Raw genomic sequence first — 22,665 nt, 5'->3', positions numbered from 1 at the left:
GTTGTAAACTGAAGACACGTGTTCCCTAACTGTTGTAAACTGGAGACATCTGTGCTCTGACTGTTGTAAATTGGAGATACATGTGCCCTGACTGTTGTTAACTGGAGACGTGTGTCCTCACCGTTGTAAACTGGAGACACGTATGCTCTGACTGTTGTAAACTGGAGACGTGTGTGCTCAGTCTGTTGTAAACTGGAGACACGTGTGCTCTGACTGTAGTGAACTGGAGACACGTTGCTTTTACTGTTGTAAACTGGAGACACGTGTGCCCAGTCTGTTGTAAACTGGAGACGTGTGTGTTCAGTCTGTAAACACAGAGTGTGTGTGCAGAAAGTGAATCGTTTAAAACCATTGACAAACTGTTAATCTTTATGCTAAACAATGTTACAGACAAGATACTGCCTTGTGGGACACCCTGATCTTGATTGTAATGGTCAGACGGGGTTGAACCCAATCGAACTTGAAATTGTCTATCTTTTAAAAACTGCGATATAAATAGAGGCAAACGGCCCCTTAAACCAAAATCATGTAGATCATTTAAAACACCATACATCCATGTGGTATCATATGCTTTTTCGAGATCGAGAAAACAGCATACTGTGTATTTATTATGGAATTTTTAAGAAAAGATTCTATACGTACTAAATTATCGATGGTACTACGATTTTTGCGGAAACCACATTGAATGTTAGTTATGTGATTGTTGTTTTCTAAGTACCAAACAAAACGATTATTTACCAGATACGTTCCATAGTCTTACAAACACAGCTTGTAGGGGATATTGGCCTGTAGTTAGAGGGATCGGTATGATCTCGACCAAGTTTAGGTAAAGGAAGGACAGTAGCATTTTGACCTTGAGATGGAAAATTACCAAAAGTACAAATATTGTCAAATATATTTATTCCCGACAAGGGTACAATGTGTGAAGCCCATTTCTGCCCCCCCCCCCCCCCCCCCCAACACACACACACACCGTGATATTGCTGGAATATTGCTAAAAGCGGCGTAAAACCATACTCACTCACTCAAATATATTTAGAATTGTTTCTAAACACGATTCAGATGAATGTGTAAGGAGCTGATAATGAATATTATCTGGCCCCGAAGCACTATCATGAGCTTGCCCAAGGTCAGTATGGAGCTCATAAATGGAAAATATACTCAACAACAAAATTACCCGTGACACCAATATTTTAGTGTATTTTTCAAACAAGTAAAGTTTGGTTTTCAATATTGTAGTACATGTATGGAATCAAGTTACAAAAACGCAACTGCTACAGAAAAGCATGCATTCCATGCAAAAGTTGACTTTTATGGAAGTCCCATGCATTTCACTACCCAAGAATGGGTATAAAAACATTTGCTTTGACGGGATTCCATATGCATTGTTTAGCATCGTGCTGACAACAACCACTCAGAAAAACAACAAAATTACGCAATTATTCAACATTACGAAATGCCACGCCTGTCCGAAAATGAGCGTCTGCGGGCCATTGGTATGCTTGAAGCAGGATCGAGTCAACGTGATGTTGCAAGACAATTTAACGTCGACAAAAACACCATTTGGTGTTTATGGCAACGTTGGCAATAGACGAATGCAGTCCGAGACCATCCTCGGAGTGCCAGGCCACGCGTAACCAATAATCGACAAGGCAACTGGATTCGAACAACACACCTACGAAATCGATTCCAGCCAGCAACAGTGACTGCAAGAAGCATTCCTGGCCTTCGACGAATACCTTCACAAACCGTACGTCTTCGCCTCAGATGTTCTGGGATTGTCGCCAGAAGACCCACCAGACGTCCCATTTTGACAGGAAACCACCGTCAAGCACGTCTACAGTGGTGCAGACATCGTCTACGCTGGACGGCCATGCAGTGGGTACAAGTTCTATTCACTGACGAGTCTCGTTTTCACCTCAGCCACAGCGATTGACGGATTCGAGTGTACCGACGTCGAGGTGAACGTTACGTCAATCATTGTGTCATGGAAGAAGATTGGTTCGGGGGCGGCAGCGTTATGGTATGGGGTGGGATTACAGCAAGGCAGAGGACCCGTTTGATACTGGTAGTGGGAAATCTCAATGGACAGCGCTACCGCGACGAGATCATCGGCCCTGTTGTTCTACCGTTTTTGCGTCGTCATGGCCCAGGCATTACCTTTCAAAATAAACGCCCGGCCTCAAATTGTTCGACTTATTCAGGATTCTCTTCAACAAAACAACGTGAATGTCATCCCCTGGCCGGCTCGCTCCCCTGAACTCTCACCAATCGAGCACATGTGGGATGAAATGGATCGGCGCCTTCGACGTCAACCACGTGTTCCACAGACATTCCAGGAACTTCGAAACATGCTCCAGCAGATATGGAGAGATATCCCACAGGACTTTGTGCGACTCCTGGTCCATTCCATGAGACGAAGATGTGTTGCTTGAATCGCAGCCAGAGGTGGACTCACACGCTATTGATTTGTAAATTGACATTTTGGCATGTTCATGTTTTTTTTATGAAATCACGCATTTTCTGAAGTCAGTATGGCTAATTAAACCTTTCGACCACTTACAAGAGTCTTTTATCTGTTGCAAACCGAAATTGTTTTAGATTTGGTAAAAAACATAACTTTGCATAAATCTTATTCAATGTCACAGGAACTTTTGTTGTTCAGTATACTTCATTATAATCGTCATCGTTATCTGACTAAAAAATAATTTTCGTTTTTTCTTGCTGGTCCTTATATTACTGAAAGTTTGGTACATAATTGGATGCTGAGGAATGTTTAACTGATCTTTCAACTAATTTATTTGCAATATCAGATTTATCTGTTAGAAGAGTGTCATCTTCCTTTAGCTGGCGAACACTTGATTTGGACCCTTTTCCTTTAGTTTTCTGAACCATATTCCAAACCTTAGAAATAGGTGTTCGTGAATTAATTTGAGAAAGACATTTTTGCCATGACTGTCGTTTATTTTGCTTAAAGGTGCGACGAGCCTTGGCATTTGGCATTTAAAATTGATTTCAGTTATGGACTGTTGGATGGCGACGAAAATATTTTTCTGCCTTCTTCCTAGCCTTTCTAGCTTGTTTGCAGTCCATGTTAAGCCATGGTTTACGGATATGTGAAACCGTAGAGGACTTTGGGATACATTCATCAGCAATTATATCTAATTCATCAGAAACAAATTGAATAGGATCATTAACATTTAGAAATAATTCGGGCTTTTAATCTTTCAGTGCATAATTTGTGAAATAAAGACCAATTGGCCTTTGTAAATTTCCATCTTGATGATGGGGCATCAGTTGGATTTACGGTTGAAATTACAGTTGGAAAATGGTCATTTCCACAAAGGTCATTGTGGACTGACCACTCGAATTCATTAAATAGATTGGCATCCACGACAGATAAATCCAGAGAAGAGTATGAATCTGTTGCACAATGTAGATACGTGTTAGAGCCATCGCTTAAAATACATAAATCATTATTTGAGAAGAAATACTCGAGTTTCTTATCCTTTGTGTTGATGTTATTACTGCCCCAAAGTGGATTAAGGCCATTGCAATCTCCCATGATAATGCAGGGCTTAGGGAGTTGGTCATAAAGGGCCTGAAAATCAAACTGACGTGGAGAAGATGATGGCGGAATATATAGTAAATACGATATGCAACTGCCCGAAGAGGGGTATTGAGCAGAACAGGGCTGAGAATGGCGCTCTGACTCACCAAAATAGAAGATCCTCCAGTTGCCTTCACACCTGGAGGAGAGAAGCACTGGTAGGAATCATAACGTCGTGAATCAAATTTGGATTTTAGGTAGGTTTCTTGCAAACATAGTGCTGATGGAGTGAAATTTTGAGTTAAAAGTTGTAAATCATTAAAATTGTTTCTGAGTCCTCTACAGTTCCATTGTACAACATGAGAAGACATTTACCTCTTTGGAATTTTAATTGTGGATCTAGATGGCTTCTGCCAGACACATCCGTGTCCTCGAGGGATCCAAACTTGTTGAATAGTTGGATCTTGTTGTTTGACACCCTGCCACTTAGATACTTTTTTGACGATTCTGATTTGGTTTGTTTTTGTTTTTGATCACTTGTTTTACATTTGTTTCAGATTGCTATCTTGGAGGCGACTGAGAAGGTGATTGGTCGTGAGAAGTTGTTTGTGAACTGGCGGTTTCCAAAACGGTTGTTGAATCCGCAGATAGAGAAATTTCTGTAGGAGATTCTGTATTGGTCTAGATGCAGTCCGTCTGACTTCCAACGGCTACGCATGAAACAGCTTGTTGAACACGTTGTGGAGCAGGTTGTAAAACTTGGTCTAGGAACGGCTGCGGAGTAAGAACCGCGAGGAGACTGTTCTTCATCCAAAACAATCTTCTTCGCATCACGAAATGAAATGTTTCTTTCATGTTTCAATTTAACAATTTTTGACTCACGTTTGAATGTAGGACATTCTTTGGAGGAAAAATGGTTACTGCCACAGTTAACACATAGGGGATCCTTTTCACAAGCAACATTGTCCACACAGTTGCCACCACATCTACATGTATGACAAACAGGTTGTTTGACACATGATCTTGAACCATGACCATACTGCTGACACTTGTAGCATCGCAGTGGATTAGGGATGTATATAACAACGGATTGAATTTGGGATTTTTGGAAGGTCGAATGTGAAGAGGTATGTATTGGTCTTAATGACCTCACCATTCCCCTTTGAAGAAAAACATTTTACAGCTATGACACTTTGCTTTTATAGTTCTTCCAAAATTTTATCCTCGGGCATATCAGCAAGGACACGACCTCTGTCTCTCACTATACCCTTGTTGCTGTTCAATTTATGCCGGAACATCTTATCAACAGTCATCCACTGCGTAGTCTTTTGGCATCTTCAACAACCTACTCAAGTAGAAGCATCAAGAAAGTATTCCACCAGATTGTCCCATGAGCCACCGCCTTCTGGGCATTGAGACTAGGCAATTATAGAAATATTTTAGTAATTGTTGATTTTGTTGATTCATAATAGACATTTAAAAAAGTCTACATGTGTATGAGTGTAATATGACATTGATCTATTTGCCAAAAAAACCCATCAGAAGTATAATTAATAAAGTCAATAGCATGAATGAAATCTCATGACAGACTTTTTATAGATGTGCTGATGAAATATAATTCACAGGGCCTGGCATGACCAGCCGATTGATAGACCCGGGCCCATCCTACTACCCGTCTGGGTGAAGTAAGGGTCGAAGTGATGTATTGGGCAAAGGAACACTATTCCTGGAACCTATGCCCTAAACAACCAGAATCCCGTCCTCCACCGACACAGGGGCGCAACCCACGGCAAATAGGTTGCCCAATTAAGTGACCTCGTACGACAAGCAATGAGGTGCTGAGGACACCTTCTACCCCAGGTCCACACAGGGTAAGAGCTATTAGCGGTTGCATGATTGCCCCAAGCCCGATGAACAGTGAAATGATGATCTTAATCTTTTTAACGTTTTCTGTGTTTACCTACCTGAACTGATTTACCCACCTGAACTAGAATAAAGGAGACCTGTGAGACCACCTCATCTGTTTCATATTTAGATCTATGCATAAAAAGTCAGAGTGACAAAACACCCTCCACAAGACTGTATGACAAGAAGGGTGACTTCACCTTTCCAAAAGTCAACTTTCCCTATATATCGAGCAATATTCATTAAGCTTCAGCCCTTGGTGTTTATACTTCACAACTTTTGAGGTTCAATCGACCCTACTCTTTCTACTAAGATTTCAAAGAGCGTCATGCGACTCTTGCTCAGAAGTTGTTACAATGTTACAACGTTCAAGGCCTCGGTAAAGTTTTGACATGTTGAGGACATTTCCAAATTTGCTGGCTCAGTGACAAGAATGGTGGCCGATGCAATTCTCTATTTTGCCGTGTACCATGGGCTCCAATATGTTTTTTTGTTCAGGAAAACAAATGACTTGCCTTTGCATGTGTGGCGCCACTAGTTGGGCAGGATACGCTCACCTTTTCGTGAACACTGGTATCATCACTGTTTGATAGTGATTCATGAACACATGCTCATGATATAGTCGGAATCGTACAATCGAAGAGATTTCTTTTGAATATGGAACGGGTTTATGTCGCTTTTATCTCATGCAGCTGAGAACGCGCGCTGTGCGCTCTCACATATATTTGGGTAACCTTAGAACATAAAGTTGAGAATATAAACCACAGAGTTGATGGCGACAGTTCCAGTATTTATTTTTGAACAGATGTGATGTAGATACATTCAATACACAATTTCAAGTTATTACAATAATAAAGATGTACATAGGATATTATATTATATTACATTTTTTTCTGAAGGGTGTTTATTTCTGTATAATGGGCCTCATGGCCTCCATTCATATTTTATAGAACAAATGTGAAATTTCATCCATTACAACATGCATGCATGCGTGGAACAAAATGTCATACAATGATTTGTTTGTTCAGTTTCAGACTAAAAAGAAATTAAATTTCTCTTAAGGAACAGAGCCATTCTTTTTTGTACATGTACATAACAATTTAAACTTATCCTCTGAAGGAAATTTATGAAAATATGATGGAATAAATTGTTGGCGACTATTTCTGTATGCCGGGCATACCAAGAAAAAATGATACTCATCTTCTTTAACTGCCAAATCACATTTTTCACATAAACTTTCTAATAGGAATTAAAATCATTTGAGGATCGCAATTTATGAATATTCAAGTAGTGAGAAGAGCATCTAACTTTACACATAATTCTGATCAAATCCTTGTGTTCTAAATGTAGAATATAGGATTAACAGTGTCTTAAAACTTTTGTGAAACACTCAACATAAATATAATTTCTTCAACAGTCTCCGAGAACCGCATTGCTGGAAGAATATTTAGATAAACCTATGAATTTTTTAAAATACCAACTTTGAACCTTTTCTATTTTATCGTTATATTTAAATTCCCAAATCTCGGAACCATATGTCAAAATTAGTAATATTTTAGTATCGAAAAGTTTACATGCAACAGAAACGAAATATTTGGAAGCTTATAAAATACTCGAATGACAGAAAAAAGCAGCCTTTCTAGCCTGGATCGCCAATGTTTCACATACCTTTGACCAAACTAAACGAGAAGAGAAAACAATTCCTAAATATTTATAATATGTAACAGCCGATAACTGAATTCCTTTATAGAACCATTTTTCACAAGCTCTGAGGGTCCCTCCATTTCTAAACACAACAACATTTGACTTACCTAAATTAACTTCTAACCCCAATTTCTTAGTGAAATTTTCTAAACTATTTAGCCGCTTTTGAAGATTGATAACTGAATCCGCTACCAACACAACATTATCTGCAAATTAAAGCAGTAAAATGTCTTCAATATCCTGATTTACAAATATTACCCTGTCTGAATCTTCCTTTATATCATCAGTCAACTGGTTTATGAAAAATATAAACAATATGGGACTTATGATGCACCCTTATCGAACACCAGATGTAGTACAAAATGTTTCAGTATACTTACTACCGACTTTAACACATGCCTTTACACGGCTATACTTACTTTGTAGAACATTATATTACCATGAAATCCATTTAATAATAACCTATATAAAAACTGTTCTCTATCAACTAAATCAATTTAACATTTAATCAATGAATTTTCTCGAGGGAATAAGCCTATAGAGTTGATAATTGATTGTTGGGGGAATTAGCATGGTAGAGTTGACAATGGCGGGAAGATGACTGGCTACAGTTGATATCATTTTACATTTACAATTAACTGGATATTGAAAGTAGAAAGGACATAATTAAACTCGAGACTAATCACATACACATAAGATTTCACAGATATACAGACTACCACATTTGCATCTATCAAGATAATGAAAATTTATGCATTTTAATAATATGGGCTGAGATATGTACACATTCAAACAGCTGGAGGCTTACGATAGGTATTGCCCTTGGCATTTCCTTAAACTAGCCTGTTAACAATATTATTAATAATACTAACATTAACGATATGTGCGGTAACTTAACAATGTTGAGATCTGTTTAATACATTTAAAATACAACTATTCACAACAAAGTATGACATACAATTAATGATAAATGTTAGCAGTATTATAAAAATATGAACTGCATTTTATAATTAATTGCAACAACACTGAATAGAACGTTATAAACACAAACATTCCAAATAATTACTTACATTTTACAACGACAACATAAATACATTACCTGTACTCGGTCCAAGTGAGATAACTTCACTGCATATTTAAACAGAGTTATTTGGTCTAACTTCTAACATTTCTAAACAATAAGAACACATGTAAATAATTTGAACAAGACGAACCAGCCTACCTTAGAACATAAAGTTGAGAATATAAATCACAGAGTTGATGGCGACAGTTCCAGTATTTATTCTTGAGCAGATGTGATACCAATGGGGCATCTGCTTGGTTTTTTTATATAGTTGAGAGGCCGAGGAGCTGGAACTGCGCCTTTACTGTTATTGGTCAAAAGTATGTAACGCCAATTCTGATTGCATAAGAATTTCTGACCTAAGTCTTGTAATGACTGACTGATTTCCCAAGTTTTACTAACCTACTGTTTGACATTAACGATAAGAGGGTTACTTTCTAAAAACAATGCATCTGGTATAAGGTTTGCCTTGCGGTAGATCGATAATTAGAGGTGATGGGTAGGTAGACACTGGCGGTGATTGAGCTACGCTCACTAGTAGACGCTGACGGGTATAGAATAAAAATAGAAGGGGATTATGTTTGGACAATGGACATGTTGATTTTGTGCCTATCGGTATGAACTTGGACGGCTTATTGTTTATTTAAGTAGGATGTGAAATGAAAAAAGCCTGGATAACTTTTATCAAAGTAATATTAAGTTTATATAAAACATATGGAAAGTAAAATAATTAAAATTAAATAAAAGTAGAATAATAAAAGTAGCTAATTTTGAATGTACAAGAATTTGGATAGACAGGTATATAAGATTAAGTTGGGAATCTTTTATTATAATATAAGCTGTAGTTTTGATAAATTGGATTTAAAATAATGTAAGGAATTTTCAACGAATTGGGACGAATATGTACACGATAACACAGCCATTCTCCACCTTTCGACGTTGACAACTTAAACATTTAAAAATAATTAAATATTTTGGAGAATTTATGTTATTGCAAACGAATCTGCTGAACAAAGGGTTTGCCGCCGTGTTGATACTATGCACAAAACGTTTTCTTGAATCAGCTACATGGCTACACAGGGAGGTGCCTCGCTATACATACTGAACCAGAAAATATTTTTTTATGGAATTGTGTGCATCACTACAAAGAATCCCATAACATATTCATGATCCCTTATTTTTGTGCTCAGTCTGTTATAGTTCAATAATGATTAAACTGGTTTCTCAAATAGGAGTTTCACACAGGAAGGCTAAAGCTTGGGTACAATAAATGGTCCGCATCTGAAAACTTTCAAATGGCGATGTGTACCCACAACCGTCGCTTACACGTGGGTGGCCTGATGCCCAGACGGTGACGCTGCCAACGGTGTTGCCACTGTTCCAGTAGAGCACGCTGTTGGAGGAGCTCCGTTTCATGCCAGCATACACAGAATTGTACACAGAATATCCCATCGATCTGTAAGCTGAAATAAAAGACCAATAGTTGTCATCTTCTAAATATGCTCACCGACAAAAGAAACGCGAATACCATATATGTTAGTTAATATAGGAAGAATGACTCCTTTTCAAGAGACATCAGATTGGTTCGATGCACAATCGAACATACATGTACAGTTATGTTGTGTAAACCGACGCTCATGAACGCATCACATGTGACGTCATAGATCCATGACTCGATATGCACCATTTGTCTTGTGTAGGATAAGCGTGTAAAGTTTGGAAATCACGTGCTGCATATCGTGATAGGAATAAAGACACCCTGTGGTAACACTTGATTGATTGTTAGTTTTGTTATTAAGTGATGCACTCTGGAAACATCTCTTCTAAGGTAATATCTTCTGTATATGATTTTATAGTTCGCGTTTCTTTTGGCGTTACGTATAAAACGTTGATTTTGTTCTTAAGAAGGTGTCACGTTGTTGCGTGTACATGTACGTGGACTTACATGGAAGGAGTACTGATGATTAGCGTCATCTTAGATAGATGTTATGTTAAAACTGAAATATTGTTCCTGTTCGTTGAGGAGGAGTGGACGTTTTGAATGATTTCTTTATTTATGTTGACTGGAATGACGGACTCACTTCAGGGTGATATCCCCGAATTCAATGTTATGCGTTATTGTTGTGCTTGCAATTTGAAAGGGTGTATTTCTTTCCATCACCCGAGAATCAATGTACATTTTATGTATTGGCAAAAGGGATATTGATGGTAAGTGTCCTCGCAGGTTTAAGTCTTCGTGTTTGTAATGGAACTTTTGTGACACTTCAAGTAATGTAAAACCTATTGTAATGTAGACTAAATGCAGATGTGATTTGATTGTGATTCATTAATACATGCTAATAACTCTTGATATAGTCCATCATCTATATCTCCAGTTTTCGCATGTTGGGTAAACCTATATAGGTTTACCGAAATGCGAGCCCAGAAGATATAGATGATGGAAATAGTCGGAATCTTACAATCGTCTCTGCTTTAGGAGAGATTATTTTATGAATATGGACAGTTATTTGTCGCTTTTATATGCATGTGCGAGTAATAAAAGCCAGAAGGTAATGACTTCCTCTAGTATTTTATATAGTTATGCTTAAAAGGAGATAAATTCTTTTTAGTTACAAAATATATCGTAAACAGTACGAATGTGTATGCATTATTTGTGAACGAGAGCCCAATGAAATCATCGTTTTGTTGTCCATGATTGATTGACTTCGGAATGTTTTGGAATGTTTGATGTTTGTTGGGATACAAGATTCCACGTACCACTGAAATAGTCGATGACGTCTTGTAGTCGCTGTGTGGAGTCCAGAGAGGCAAGATCGCCGCCATTGTTCTGACATGTTGCGCGAGCTGAATCCCAAGGTAATGTGTAGTGGTAATACGTGTACGTGACAGGACCTAATACAATCACAGGCGTTGGAGTCGTGGCAGCGACGATTGGTGTTTCACACAGGAAGGCTAAAGCTTGGGTACAATAAACGGTCCGCATCTGAAAACTTTCAAATGGCGATGTGTACCCACAACCGTCGCTCACACGTGGGTAGCCTGATGCCCAGACGGTGACGCTGCCAACGGTGTTGCCACTGTTCCAGTAGAGCACGCTGTTGGAGGAGCTCCGTTTCATGCCAGCATACACAGAATTGTAAACAGAATATCCCCTCGATCTGTAAACTGATATAAAAGACCAATAGTTGTCATCTTCTAAATAAATTATGCTCACCGACAAAAGAAACGCGAATACCATATATGTTGGTTAATATAGGAAGAATGACTCCTTTTCAAGAGACATCAGATTGGTTCGATGCACAATCGAACATACATGTACTGTTATGTTGTGTGAGCCGACGCTCATGAACGCATCACATGTGACGTCATAGATCCATGACTCGAGATGCACCATTTGTCTTGTGTAGGATAAGCGTGTAAAGTTTGGAAATCACGTGCTGCATATCGTGATAGGAATAAAGACACCCTGTGGTAACACTTGACTGATTGTTAGTTTTGTTATTAAGTGATACACACTGGAAACATCTCTTCTAAGGTAATATCTTCTGTATATGATTTTAAGGTTCGCGTTTCTTTTGGCGTCTAGTATTAAAAGTTGATTTTGTTCTTAAGAAGGTGTCACGTTGTTGCGTGTACGTGGACTTACATGGAAGGAGTACTTATAATTAGCGTCATCTTAGATAGTTGTTATGTTAAAACTGAAATATTGTTCCTGTTCGTTGAGGAGGAGTGGACGTTTTGAATGATTTCTTTATTTATGTTGACTGGAATGACGGACTCACTTCGAGGTGATATCCCCGAATTCAATGTTATGCGTTATTGTTGTGCTTGTAATTTGAAAGGGTGTATTTCTTTCCATCTCCCGAGAATCAATGTACATTTTATGTATTGGCAAAAGGGATATTGATGGTAAGTGTCCTCGCAGGTTTAACTCTTCGTGTTTGTGATGGAACTTTTGTGACACTTCAAGTAATGTAAAACCTATTGTAATGTAGACTAAATGCAGATGTGATTTGATTGTGATTCATTAATACATGCTAATAACTCTTGATATAGTCCATCATCTATATCTCCAGTTTTCGCATGTTGGGTAAACCTATATAGGTTTACCGAAATGCGAGCCCAGAAGATATAGATGATGGAAATAGTCGGAATCTTACAATCGTCTCTGCTTTAGGAGAGATTATTTTATGAATATGGACAGTTTTTTGTCGCTTTTATATGCATGTGCGAGTAATAAAAGCCAGAAGGTAATGACTTCCTCTAGTATTTTATAAAGTTATGCTTAATAGGAGATAAATTCTTTTTTAGTTACAAAATATATCGTAAACAGTACGAATGTGTATGCATTATTTGTGAACGAGAGCCCAATGAAATCATCGTTTTGTTGTCCATGATTAATTGACTTCGGAATTATTTGGAATGTTTAATGTTTGGTTGGATACAAGATTCCACGTACCACTGAAATAGTCGATGACGTCTTGTAGTCGCTGTGTGGAGTCCAGAGAGGCAAGATCGCCGCCATTGTTCTGACATGTTGCGCGAGCTGAATCCCAAGGTAATGTGTAGTGGTAATACGTGTACGTGACAGGACCTAATACAATCACAGGCGTTGTAGTCGGGACAGCGACGATTGGTGTTTCACACAGGAAGGCTAAAGCTTGGGTACAATAAACGGTCCGCATCTGAAAACTTTCAAATGGCGATGTGTACCCACAACCGTCGCTCACACGTGGGTAGCCTGATGCCCAGACGGTGACGCTGCCAACGGTGTTGCCACTGTTCCAGTAGAGCACGCTGTTGGAGGAGCTCCGTTTCATACCAGCATACACAGAATTGTAAACAGAATATCCCCTCGATCTGTAAACTGAAATAAAAGACCAATAGTTGTCATCTTCTAAATATGCTCACCGACAAAAGAAACGCGAATAAAATCATGAACACGTCCCATTTTAATTCTGGAAACCCAAAAGTCCAGAAACTCTACGCTCTTTGCCCAGTCTCGGTTAAAGGTATTTACAAAATTAAACATGCCGTTTTCATGGGAACATACCAAGGAAGAAAAAATGAAAAAAAAATTGTTTAAAAACTCAATATTTAGACTATGTCGCCCATGGGCCTGCCCATTGGCGAAGTGTGGCCCATGGGTAGGCCCATGGGCAGGCCCATGGGCGAGAATATGTTCCTTTACTTAAAACTCATGTTTTTGTTTCGCAAATACATTTAATGTATTCATTCAAGTATCATGACACAAAATTTAACTCATTTTAACTTAATTCAACGATTTTATAGCGATATTGAAATATTTCGCCCATGGGCGAGAAAAAGGTTTGGCCCATGGGTAGGCCCATGGGCAGGCCCATGGGCGAGAATATGTTCCTTTACTTAAAACTCATGTTTTTGTTTCGCAAATACATTTAATGTATTTATTCAAGTATCATGACACAAAATTTAACTAATTTTTACTTAATTCAACTATTTTACGGCGTTATTAAAATATTTCGCCCATGTTTTCGTCAGTCCCTTTCAAGCATCAACTAATTATAACTGTTTGCAAATTATATTGTATCATGTGAAATATACTTTATATTATATCATTACATTACTATTTAAAAAGGGCTTTTGGTTGGATGTTTCCTTTAGTTCTTCAAATTTCACCTGTTTTACATATTGTAGCGATCTTTAATGAACCCGGCCTTACCTCTCAAAACGTTTTGACAGTTTATCATACGAATTCATGTGCATGTACTCAAATTCATTGGAGTTATTTTCCACAACATTATTTTTTAGTTAGTTTCTATTTCATTTCCCATTTTATGTCCCGTTGATACATCACACTGGGCAATTACGTGACACTAGGTATGCAATATACAGGTACGCGTGCGCGTGTTTTAATGAAAAAAACTATTCGTCTTTTATTGCATAACGTTTGGCTGAATATCTTACATTCTAACGAAATCTCGAAATAATTATTTAATTACAAGCAGTGTCGAACTGACCAGTAGGAATTATGTTTCAATGCGATTGAGGAAAACGTGAGTGAATATTGTGACACTAAAGCAACTTTTAACTGCATTGTCACTTTTGGTATGAAAATGGTAATAGTTAAGAAAAACGTAACAGCCTTCTTATGATAATTCTCATATTCTCATTAGTACGTTGTGTCTAATTACAGTGTCGGCCTTATTTACAGGTGAATCTACAGTACTTGTTGTCGGTCAATTACAATCTGCCACACCACGCGTGAATAAACAGTTATGCAGGTGTTGCTGTGGGCAAATACCTAGCCTGTACATGTATATTTTTGTGGATACATGTATTACATATTTTCGTTGATATGTGGATATATTAAGCACCAAGACACAAAAAGTTTATGAAAGATGAATTTGTGGCTTGATATATATATTCAACGCGAACGAAGCTTGTATTTTCTCCGCGATCCTGATCATCGTTTAATTGGTCATTCATTAAAAGTATGTTGTGAGGCGATATCAAAGGAGCCGCCCAATATACACAGTGTCGTCCGTTTCGCGTGAACTACCACCCTACCCTGTCAGTAAGAGTTATGTAATCGGTACACAAATATATTTGGTGCGATGTCAGTGTGGAAGGAGTTTGAATTACGTCCGACAGTGGCCACAGAAAGTATAGTACCAATCAACAAGGCCAATGCCGTACTAATAACCTAGTGACTCGCGTAACAACGGCTGTCAATATGTCTGCTACATCTACCATACCATCATCCCTGTCACAACTGGCGTATTAACGGCTTATTCAAAATATTAATTGTAGAAATGTCGTTACCAGACTAACGTACGTCGTATTCAGTCCTCAACTGGATGTTACATTCCTTATATCAGTTAACAGCCCTGTTTGTGAAAATATTTACTAGACATAAGATTTAAAGACTAATAAAATCAATTGTAAGACCGCATAGACCATAAAACCGAATAAAATATGTCTTGGTATCATCTCTTGTGTATTAGATGATGGCAGTGACCGGAAATGTTATAACGTTAGATTAAGAAGGAGAAACATTAAAGTGTTTTACAATACTTGGAAACATGAGCAATAAGATGTAGCAACATAAACATGCATGGAATAGGGAAAAAGGATGAAAACAAATTGAAAAGGATTTTAATACAAAATTATCGAACTAAATAACTTGCCTGAACAGAAGGGGTACCCAAACTTGTTTGACAGTTATTCGTGTGTTGTAGACTGTCGAATGGGACTCATGTGTGTACGTAGGGTACGCATATCTATTGCAAGTTTTAGTACTCATACACTTTCTCTTTTTGTGTTGTGTTTGTTTGTTAGTTGTATAACGCCACACTTAGCAATATTTCAGCTGTATGACGGCGGTCTGTAAATAATCGAGTCTGGACCAGACAATCCAGTGATTGACATCATGTGCATCGATCCACGCAATTGCGATACGATGACATGCATCAACCAAGTCAGCGAGCCTGACCACCCGATCCCGGTAGTCGCTTCTTACGACAAGCGCTGTCGCCCTTTTACGCCAAGAATGGTTTGTTGAAGATCTTCACGGGTCTATTGAATGCAGGGATTTGTGTAAAGTCATTCAGACAGCATACAATGCCAACTAAAAAATTATACTCAGTGTCTCCGCAAAGTAATATAGCACGGTACTTAGAGTACATGTGAGATTATACTCAGATTAGGGAGATGTTTAATCCATATAACGTGTTATTATTCTACCTAACAATGTATTTAATGAAATGAATGCAAAACAAACTCAAAAGGTTTCATTTAAAAAACTACCCCTAGTCTTGACTTATAAAACAACTGCAACCCGACACAGATTAAACGCAACTTACAAACACAATCATAATCTGGTTAGTCTGTATCACTCAACGAGGCCGCTTACTCTGCCCACAGTATGACCGTATTGGGCAGTTCAGTAATTAGGAGCCAAAACCAGGCAGGTACGTTGGTCACACCTGACTGGTCTGACTGATGATTAGGTCGTCTGACAATTGGGAGTGAACCATAGCAAGAAGTATCTGCGAAACTATTTGCTCCTTTTATGGGACCGATTAGTTTTATTACCATGGGCCTCGGCACAAGCGTGGTGTTGGAAGACAAGTTATACATGTACATCCGATATGGTGACTGTTTTTCGCTATTCATATTCTAAATACATTCATAATACCACAACATTTTAGTACTCCTTGAAACTTTACAATCACTTCAATATGTACAATAGATTGAACGAGAACACTTGATATATTGCAGATTATTAAATCATTGTCTCTATTATCAGCCGCTACGTTTGTATCGTTTGCATTGTACAAAGAAATATTTTATCTGTCCTTTTGCAGATTTAGCCTCAGAATGTGCTCATTCGAATTAGGAACGAAAATAATTGCATATCATGAGTATATATGATACAGTTAAAAGTTACTTGTACACTGTAGACGTATTCACTTTAAAGTCGCATACGACCTTCGCGAGCGAGTTGAATGATCCAGGTTAATTGGAACGAAGTCTAGAAAGGGTTATAAAGTTTTGTATTTGGCAATGTGTAGGTTTGTTAAATATAATTTTTTAAAATCCTTTTATTTCAATATGTAAAATCATAACTATGCGCTTAAAAACAGAGCTGACTTGATGGGAGATAGCCACCTCAGATTGTCTGTTGGACACGGTTTAACCTTACTGTGTCCTCACCCTGGTTGTTGTTACCGTTGTTATAAGGGATTAAGAGCTACGGCTCATTGCATTTTTGGTTACAGTCTGTATCACTAAAGTGGACATGTGCAGGTGAACTCTGTTCAATTAGTATATGAAATGCCCCAAAATGTGAACTCCAGACAATAATAACCTGAGGATAAATCCACGTGCGTCTGCCTTTCCCCTCGTTCACCTTCGAAATCCTTGATTATTATATCATGCCAGAGTTCTGAAATTCAGTGACAATGTTGCTGAACAGTAGAATCTGATGGACGTTTTGTGCAGAACCTGTTTGACACTATGGGTTCCAGGACCACTAACACTCTGAGCTGAAAAAGTTTGGTCCCAACCACACCCAACATCTACAAGTTTGTAAGCTTGTAGACATCATTAAGAAGTAATTAACAGTCCCATGCTGAGACCTTTCTCAAAATTCAGACCGGTGGCAGGCTGCCAACAAAGAGAAGAAAATATCGCAACCCCGACACGAGTGTGCTCAGTCAAACAATGAACTTACGACCGGCAGAAAACAACTTCAGTTGAGTATGCCGATGCTGTATCTCAGCCGTGTTGGCATGAAAATTTAAACATGCTAATTAAATCCAAAATCGTATAAATATTTTTAATAGAAACCGTATCTTAATTTGTTCTTGCACTGCATCATATCGTGTATTTCATCTGTATATGTGTAATGTGTATATGTATCCATGACTACACTTATACCGCATATTCTGCAACAGACTATAATTAATCACCTTATTATTGTCTCTCCATTTACCATGGCTGACTGCACTAATACCCTTTTAACAGTGGACACCGATATCAGTATACATGTAGGCTTTTTGTTCAAAAAGGAATATGCAGGAAATTATATGTAACAATTAACTGTGTACTAATTACATGTTTGAATATTATCAGTTTTACGTTCTGAGATACAGTGATGTAAGCATCTTCTAAAATCTTCTAAAAATATAATAAAATACAAAACTCTCTGCCGTAATTTTTTGTGGAAATCATTCGATCAAGTAAAAATGACTGCGTGACAAGACGAATCAACTATTTATACCCGATAAAAGAAACTGCCGTATTTTAGGAACAGTGCTATAACAAGACATTTGAAATTTCTAACAAGCAGATGCATTAGATACAGTGACTAGACTACATGTACGTAATCCGTATCAATCAAAGGTGTAAAAAAACTGAAAATCATATCTGTCGGAGACCTACCAAATTACCAAGTTTTATCATTACTATATTTATTACAATGCAAATACTTTAGTGATACATTTTTTAGAGACGAGGGCATACACACAAGTATATTGCTTCCGTGTGTGAATGCAGGTTGTACTTGGTATCTAAGTTCTCAGTTTCATACCGGTTGTATAACTGAATTTGTATATGGAACCATGCGTACAGCATGACAATTACTTGCTATTCGTCAGTTTACAACACACATAACACGGTCAAACAATTTTAGGCACTGCTTTTGCGAGTTATTTAGTACAATAATGTTTTATTAAAATCTATTTCAATTTGTTTTCACCATTTTCCCTATTGACAGTCGTTGTTGCGTGAGTCACTAGGTAATTAGTACGGATTGACCTTGTTTATTGTTTCTATACTTTGAGGATTTCTGTGGCAAGTGGCGGACGTAATTCAAACTCCTTCCGCACTGACACCGCATCAAATATATATTTACATAACTCTAATGGACAGGGGGGGGGGGGGGGGGGGGGGGGGGGGTAGTTCACCGGACGACACTGTGTATATTGGGCGGCTCCTCCAAACAAACGTTTATTGATTGACCCTATTAAACGATGATACACATCTCGATGAATATATATAATTCATCTTTCATAAACTTTTTTTGTCTTTGTGCTTAATATATCCACATATCAACGAACATTTGTAAAACATGTATCCTAAAAAAAATAAACATTTTCAGGCTAGGTATTTGCCCACAGCAACACCTGCATAACTGTTTATTCACGCGTGGTGTGGTAGATCGTAATTGACCGAGAGCAGGTATTGTAGAATCACCTGTAAATAAGGCCGACACTGTAATTAGATACAACGTACTAATGAGAATTATCATAAGAAGGCTGTTGTTTTTTCTAAACTGTTACCATTTTCATACCAAAAGTGACAATGCAGTTAAAAGTTGCTTTAGTGTCACAATATTCACTCACGTTTTCCTCAATCGCATTGAAACACTGCTTGTAATTAAATAATTATTTCGAGATTTCGTTAGAATGTAAGATATTCAGCCAAACGTTATGCAATAAAAGACGAATAGTTTTTTTCATTAAAACACGCGCACGCGTACCTGTATATTGCATACCTAGTGTCACGTAATTGCCCAGTGTGATGTATCAACGGGACATAAAATGGGAAATGAAATAGAAACTAACTAAAATTTAATGTTGTGGAAAATAACTCCAATGAATTTAAGTACACGCACATGAATTCGTATGATAAACTGTCAAAACGTTTTGAGAGGTAAGGCCGGGTTCATTAAAGATCGCTACAATATGTAAAACAGGTGAAATTTGAAGAACTAAAGGAAACATCCAACCAAAAGCCCTTTTTAAATAGTAATGTAATGATGTAATATAAAGTATATTTCACATGATACAATATAATTTGCAAACAGTTATAATTAGTTGATGCTTGAAAGGGACTGACGAAAACATGGGCGAAATATTTTAATAACGCCGTAAAATAGTTGAATTAAGTAAAAATTAGTTAAATTTTGTGTCATGATACTTGAATAAATACATTAAATGTATTTGCGAAACAAAAACATGAGTTTTAAGTAAAGGAACATATTCTCGCCCATGGGCCTGCCCATGGGCCTACCCATGGGCCAAACCTTTTTCTCGCCCATGGGCGAAATATTTCAATATCGCTATAAAATCGTTGAATTAAGTTAAAATGAGTTAAATTTTGTGTCATGATACTTGAATGAATACATTAAATGTATTTGCGAAACAAAAACATGAGTTTTAAGTAAAGGAACATATTCTCGCCCATGGGCCTGCCCATGGGCCAAACCTTTTTCTCGCCCATGGGCGAAATATTTCAATATCGCTATAAAATCGTTGAATTAAGTTAAAATGAGTTAAATTTTGTGTCATGATACTTCAATAAATACATTTAATGTATTTGCGAAACAAAATCATGAGTTTTAAGTAAAGGAACATATTCTCGCCCATGGGCCAAACCTTTTTCTCGCCCATGGGCGAAATATTTCAATATCGCTATAAAATCGTTGAATTAAGTTAAAATGAGTTAAATTTTGTGTCATGATACTTGAATGAATACATTAAATGTATTTGCGAAACAAAAACATGAGTTTTAAGTAGAGGAACATATTCTCGCCCATGGGCCTGCCCATGGGCCTACCCATGGGCCAGACTTCGCCCATGGGCAGGCCCATGGGCGACATAGTCTAAATATTGAGTTTTTAAACAATTTTTTTTCATTTTTTCTTCCTTGGTATGTTCCCATGAAAACGGCATGTTTAATTTTGTAAATACCTTTAACCGAGACTGGGCAAAGAGCGTAGAGTTTCTGGACTTTTGGGTTTCCAGAATTAAAATGGGACGTGTTAATGTATATTGGTTAATATAGGAAGAATGACTCCTTTTCAAGAGACATCAGATTGGTTCGATGCACAAACGAACATACATGTATTGTTAGGTTGTGTGAACCGACGCTCATGAACGCATCACATGTGACGTCATAGATCCATGACTCGATATGCACCATTTGTCTTGTGTAGGGTAAGTGTGTAAAGTTTGGAAATCACGTGCTGCATATCGTGATAGATATAGAGACACCCTGTGGTAACACTTGACTGATTGTTAGTTTTGTTATTAAGTGATACACTCTGGAAACATCTCTTCTAAGGTAATATCTTCTGTTTATCATATAATAGGTAGGTTTCTCGGCAGGATAAAGCCAACGGATAAAAACGATATCCGTTGGGGTCATATGCGGATAGAGATGCAAATATCAAAGGTCAAGTAGGACTACTTTCACTGTTTATAAACAAACATGGCGTCGCCCTCGTCATTCGGCGATCGAGTCAGAATTAACCATCGGGAATCTGAATAAACTACAGGTATAATTGCTATCATTATAAAACAAAACAGTCTAATATACTGAAATTCAGTGTCTTACTGTGACGTAGCTAAGGCATTTTATAAGTTTTGGCAACTTTGGAGATTTCGAAACAATTTTGCGAGGGCACGACCCGAGGCCTAGCCAAGCGGGATCAGTAGCCATATCTGTGCTTGTAGACCTCTGCGGCTTGAAACCTTTTCCACAAATTAAAATAGTTGGATTTGGCCGAAATATGTTTGAATTGTTACCTTGTTTCGTTTTGTCGCTGTGTGTACATCTGACTACATTTCTAAACGTTATGACAGGACAGACCGACTGTCAACATCGTCTGACCGTGGCCGTGACGTCTCATAGACTAGGGTTAGAGTAGCTTCCCTTTGACAAAGGGCAGTTACCACAGCGGACAGACCGATGAATTGCCGCGAAAGGCAATTAAAAACAACTGTTGTTTTGCGTATATGTTGCTTCGCCTCTGTATAAGAAACAGATTTTAGTTGGAACAATATTGGCTACTGTCATTGTCCGACTGACACATCACTTACCCTGTGACGTAATAAATATAAATGCGCGCATTCCAGCAAAACTCGCAATGTTTTGGTAATGTTTGTGAGAGAGGGAAAGCGATTTTAAAGCACAGAATTAAAGAATGACATTATATGATAAAGAGGTTATCACGCTTGTGTGTTTGGGGATGGTAAATATCCTGTATTAGGAATGAACACTATGTATTCAGCTCGCCAAGGCTCGCTAAATACAATGTTTATTCCTAATGCAGGATATTTACCATCCCCAAACACACTCGCGTGATAACTTCTATATATGATTTTATAGTTCGCGTTTCTTTTGGCGTTACGTACAGTATAAAACGTTGATTTTGTTCTTAAGAAGGTGTCACGTTGTTGCGTGTACGTGGACTTACATGGAAGGAGTACTGATGATTAGCGTCATCTTAGATAGATGTTATGTTAAAACTGAAATATTGTTCCTGTTCGTTGAGGAGGAGTGGACGTTTTGAATGGTTTATATATGTTGACTGGAATGACGGACTCACTTCAGGGTGATATCCCCGAATTCAATGTTATGCGTTATTGTTGTGCTTGCAATTTGAAAGGTAGTCTTTTTTCCATCACCCGAGAATCAATGTACATTTCATGTATTGGCAGAACGGATATTGATTGAATGTGGCTTCGCAGGTTTAACTCTTCGTGTTTGTAATGAAACTTTTGTGACACTTCAAGTAATATAACACCTATTATAATGTAGGCTAAATGCAGATGTAGTTTGATTGTGATTCATTAACACATGCTAACTCTTGATATAGTCCATCCTCTATATCTCCAGTTTTCGCACTTTGGGTAAACCTATATAGGTTTACCGAAATGCGAGCCCAGAAGATATAGATGATGGAAATAGTCGATATCTGACAATCGTCTCTGCTTTAGGAGAGATTATTTTATGAATATGGACAGTTTTTTGTCACTTTTATATGCATGTGCGAGTTATAAGAGCCAGAAGGTAGTGACTTCCTCTAGCATTTAATATAGTTATGCTTAATAGGAGATAAATTCTTTTTAGTTACAGAATAGATCGTAAACAGTACGAATGTGTATGCATT

General features: G+C 37.8%; 1 protein-coding gene across 1 annotated transcript in view; it reads right to left on the bottom strand.

Annotated features, from left to right (window-relative positions):
* Positions 1–6,167: 6,167 nt before the first annotated feature.
* LOC124118384 (serine-rich adhesin for platelets-like) overlaps positions 6,168–22,665 on the bottom strand; it is a 29,030-nt gene continuing 12,532 nt past the window's right edge. The window contains exons 5-8 of the mRNA XM_048402941.1: positions 12,682–13,089; positions 10,980–11,387; positions 8,382–9,685; positions 6,168–6,189 (exon numbers count right to left, since the gene is read on the bottom strand). Of these exons, the coding sequence (XP_048258898.1) occupies positions 9,447–9,685; positions 10,980–11,387; positions 12,682–13,089 (1,055 nt within the window). The 3' untranslated portion in view covers positions 6,168–6,189; positions 8,382–9,446. The remainder of the gene's footprint in view (positions 6,190–8,381; positions 9,686–10,979; positions 11,388–12,681; positions 13,090–22,665) is intronic.

The sequence above is a fragment of the Haliotis rufescens genome, unplaced genomic scaffold, assembly GCF_023055435.1.
Source record: "Haliotis rufescens isolate VD_foot unplaced genomic scaffold, xgHalRufe1.0.p SCAF_3, whole genome shotgun sequence".
NCBI classification, from domain to species: domain Eukaryota; kingdom Metazoa; phylum Mollusca; class Gastropoda; order Lepetellida; family Haliotidae; genus Haliotis; species Haliotis rufescens.
This window is presented reverse-complemented; position numbering and strand designations above follow the sequence as displayed.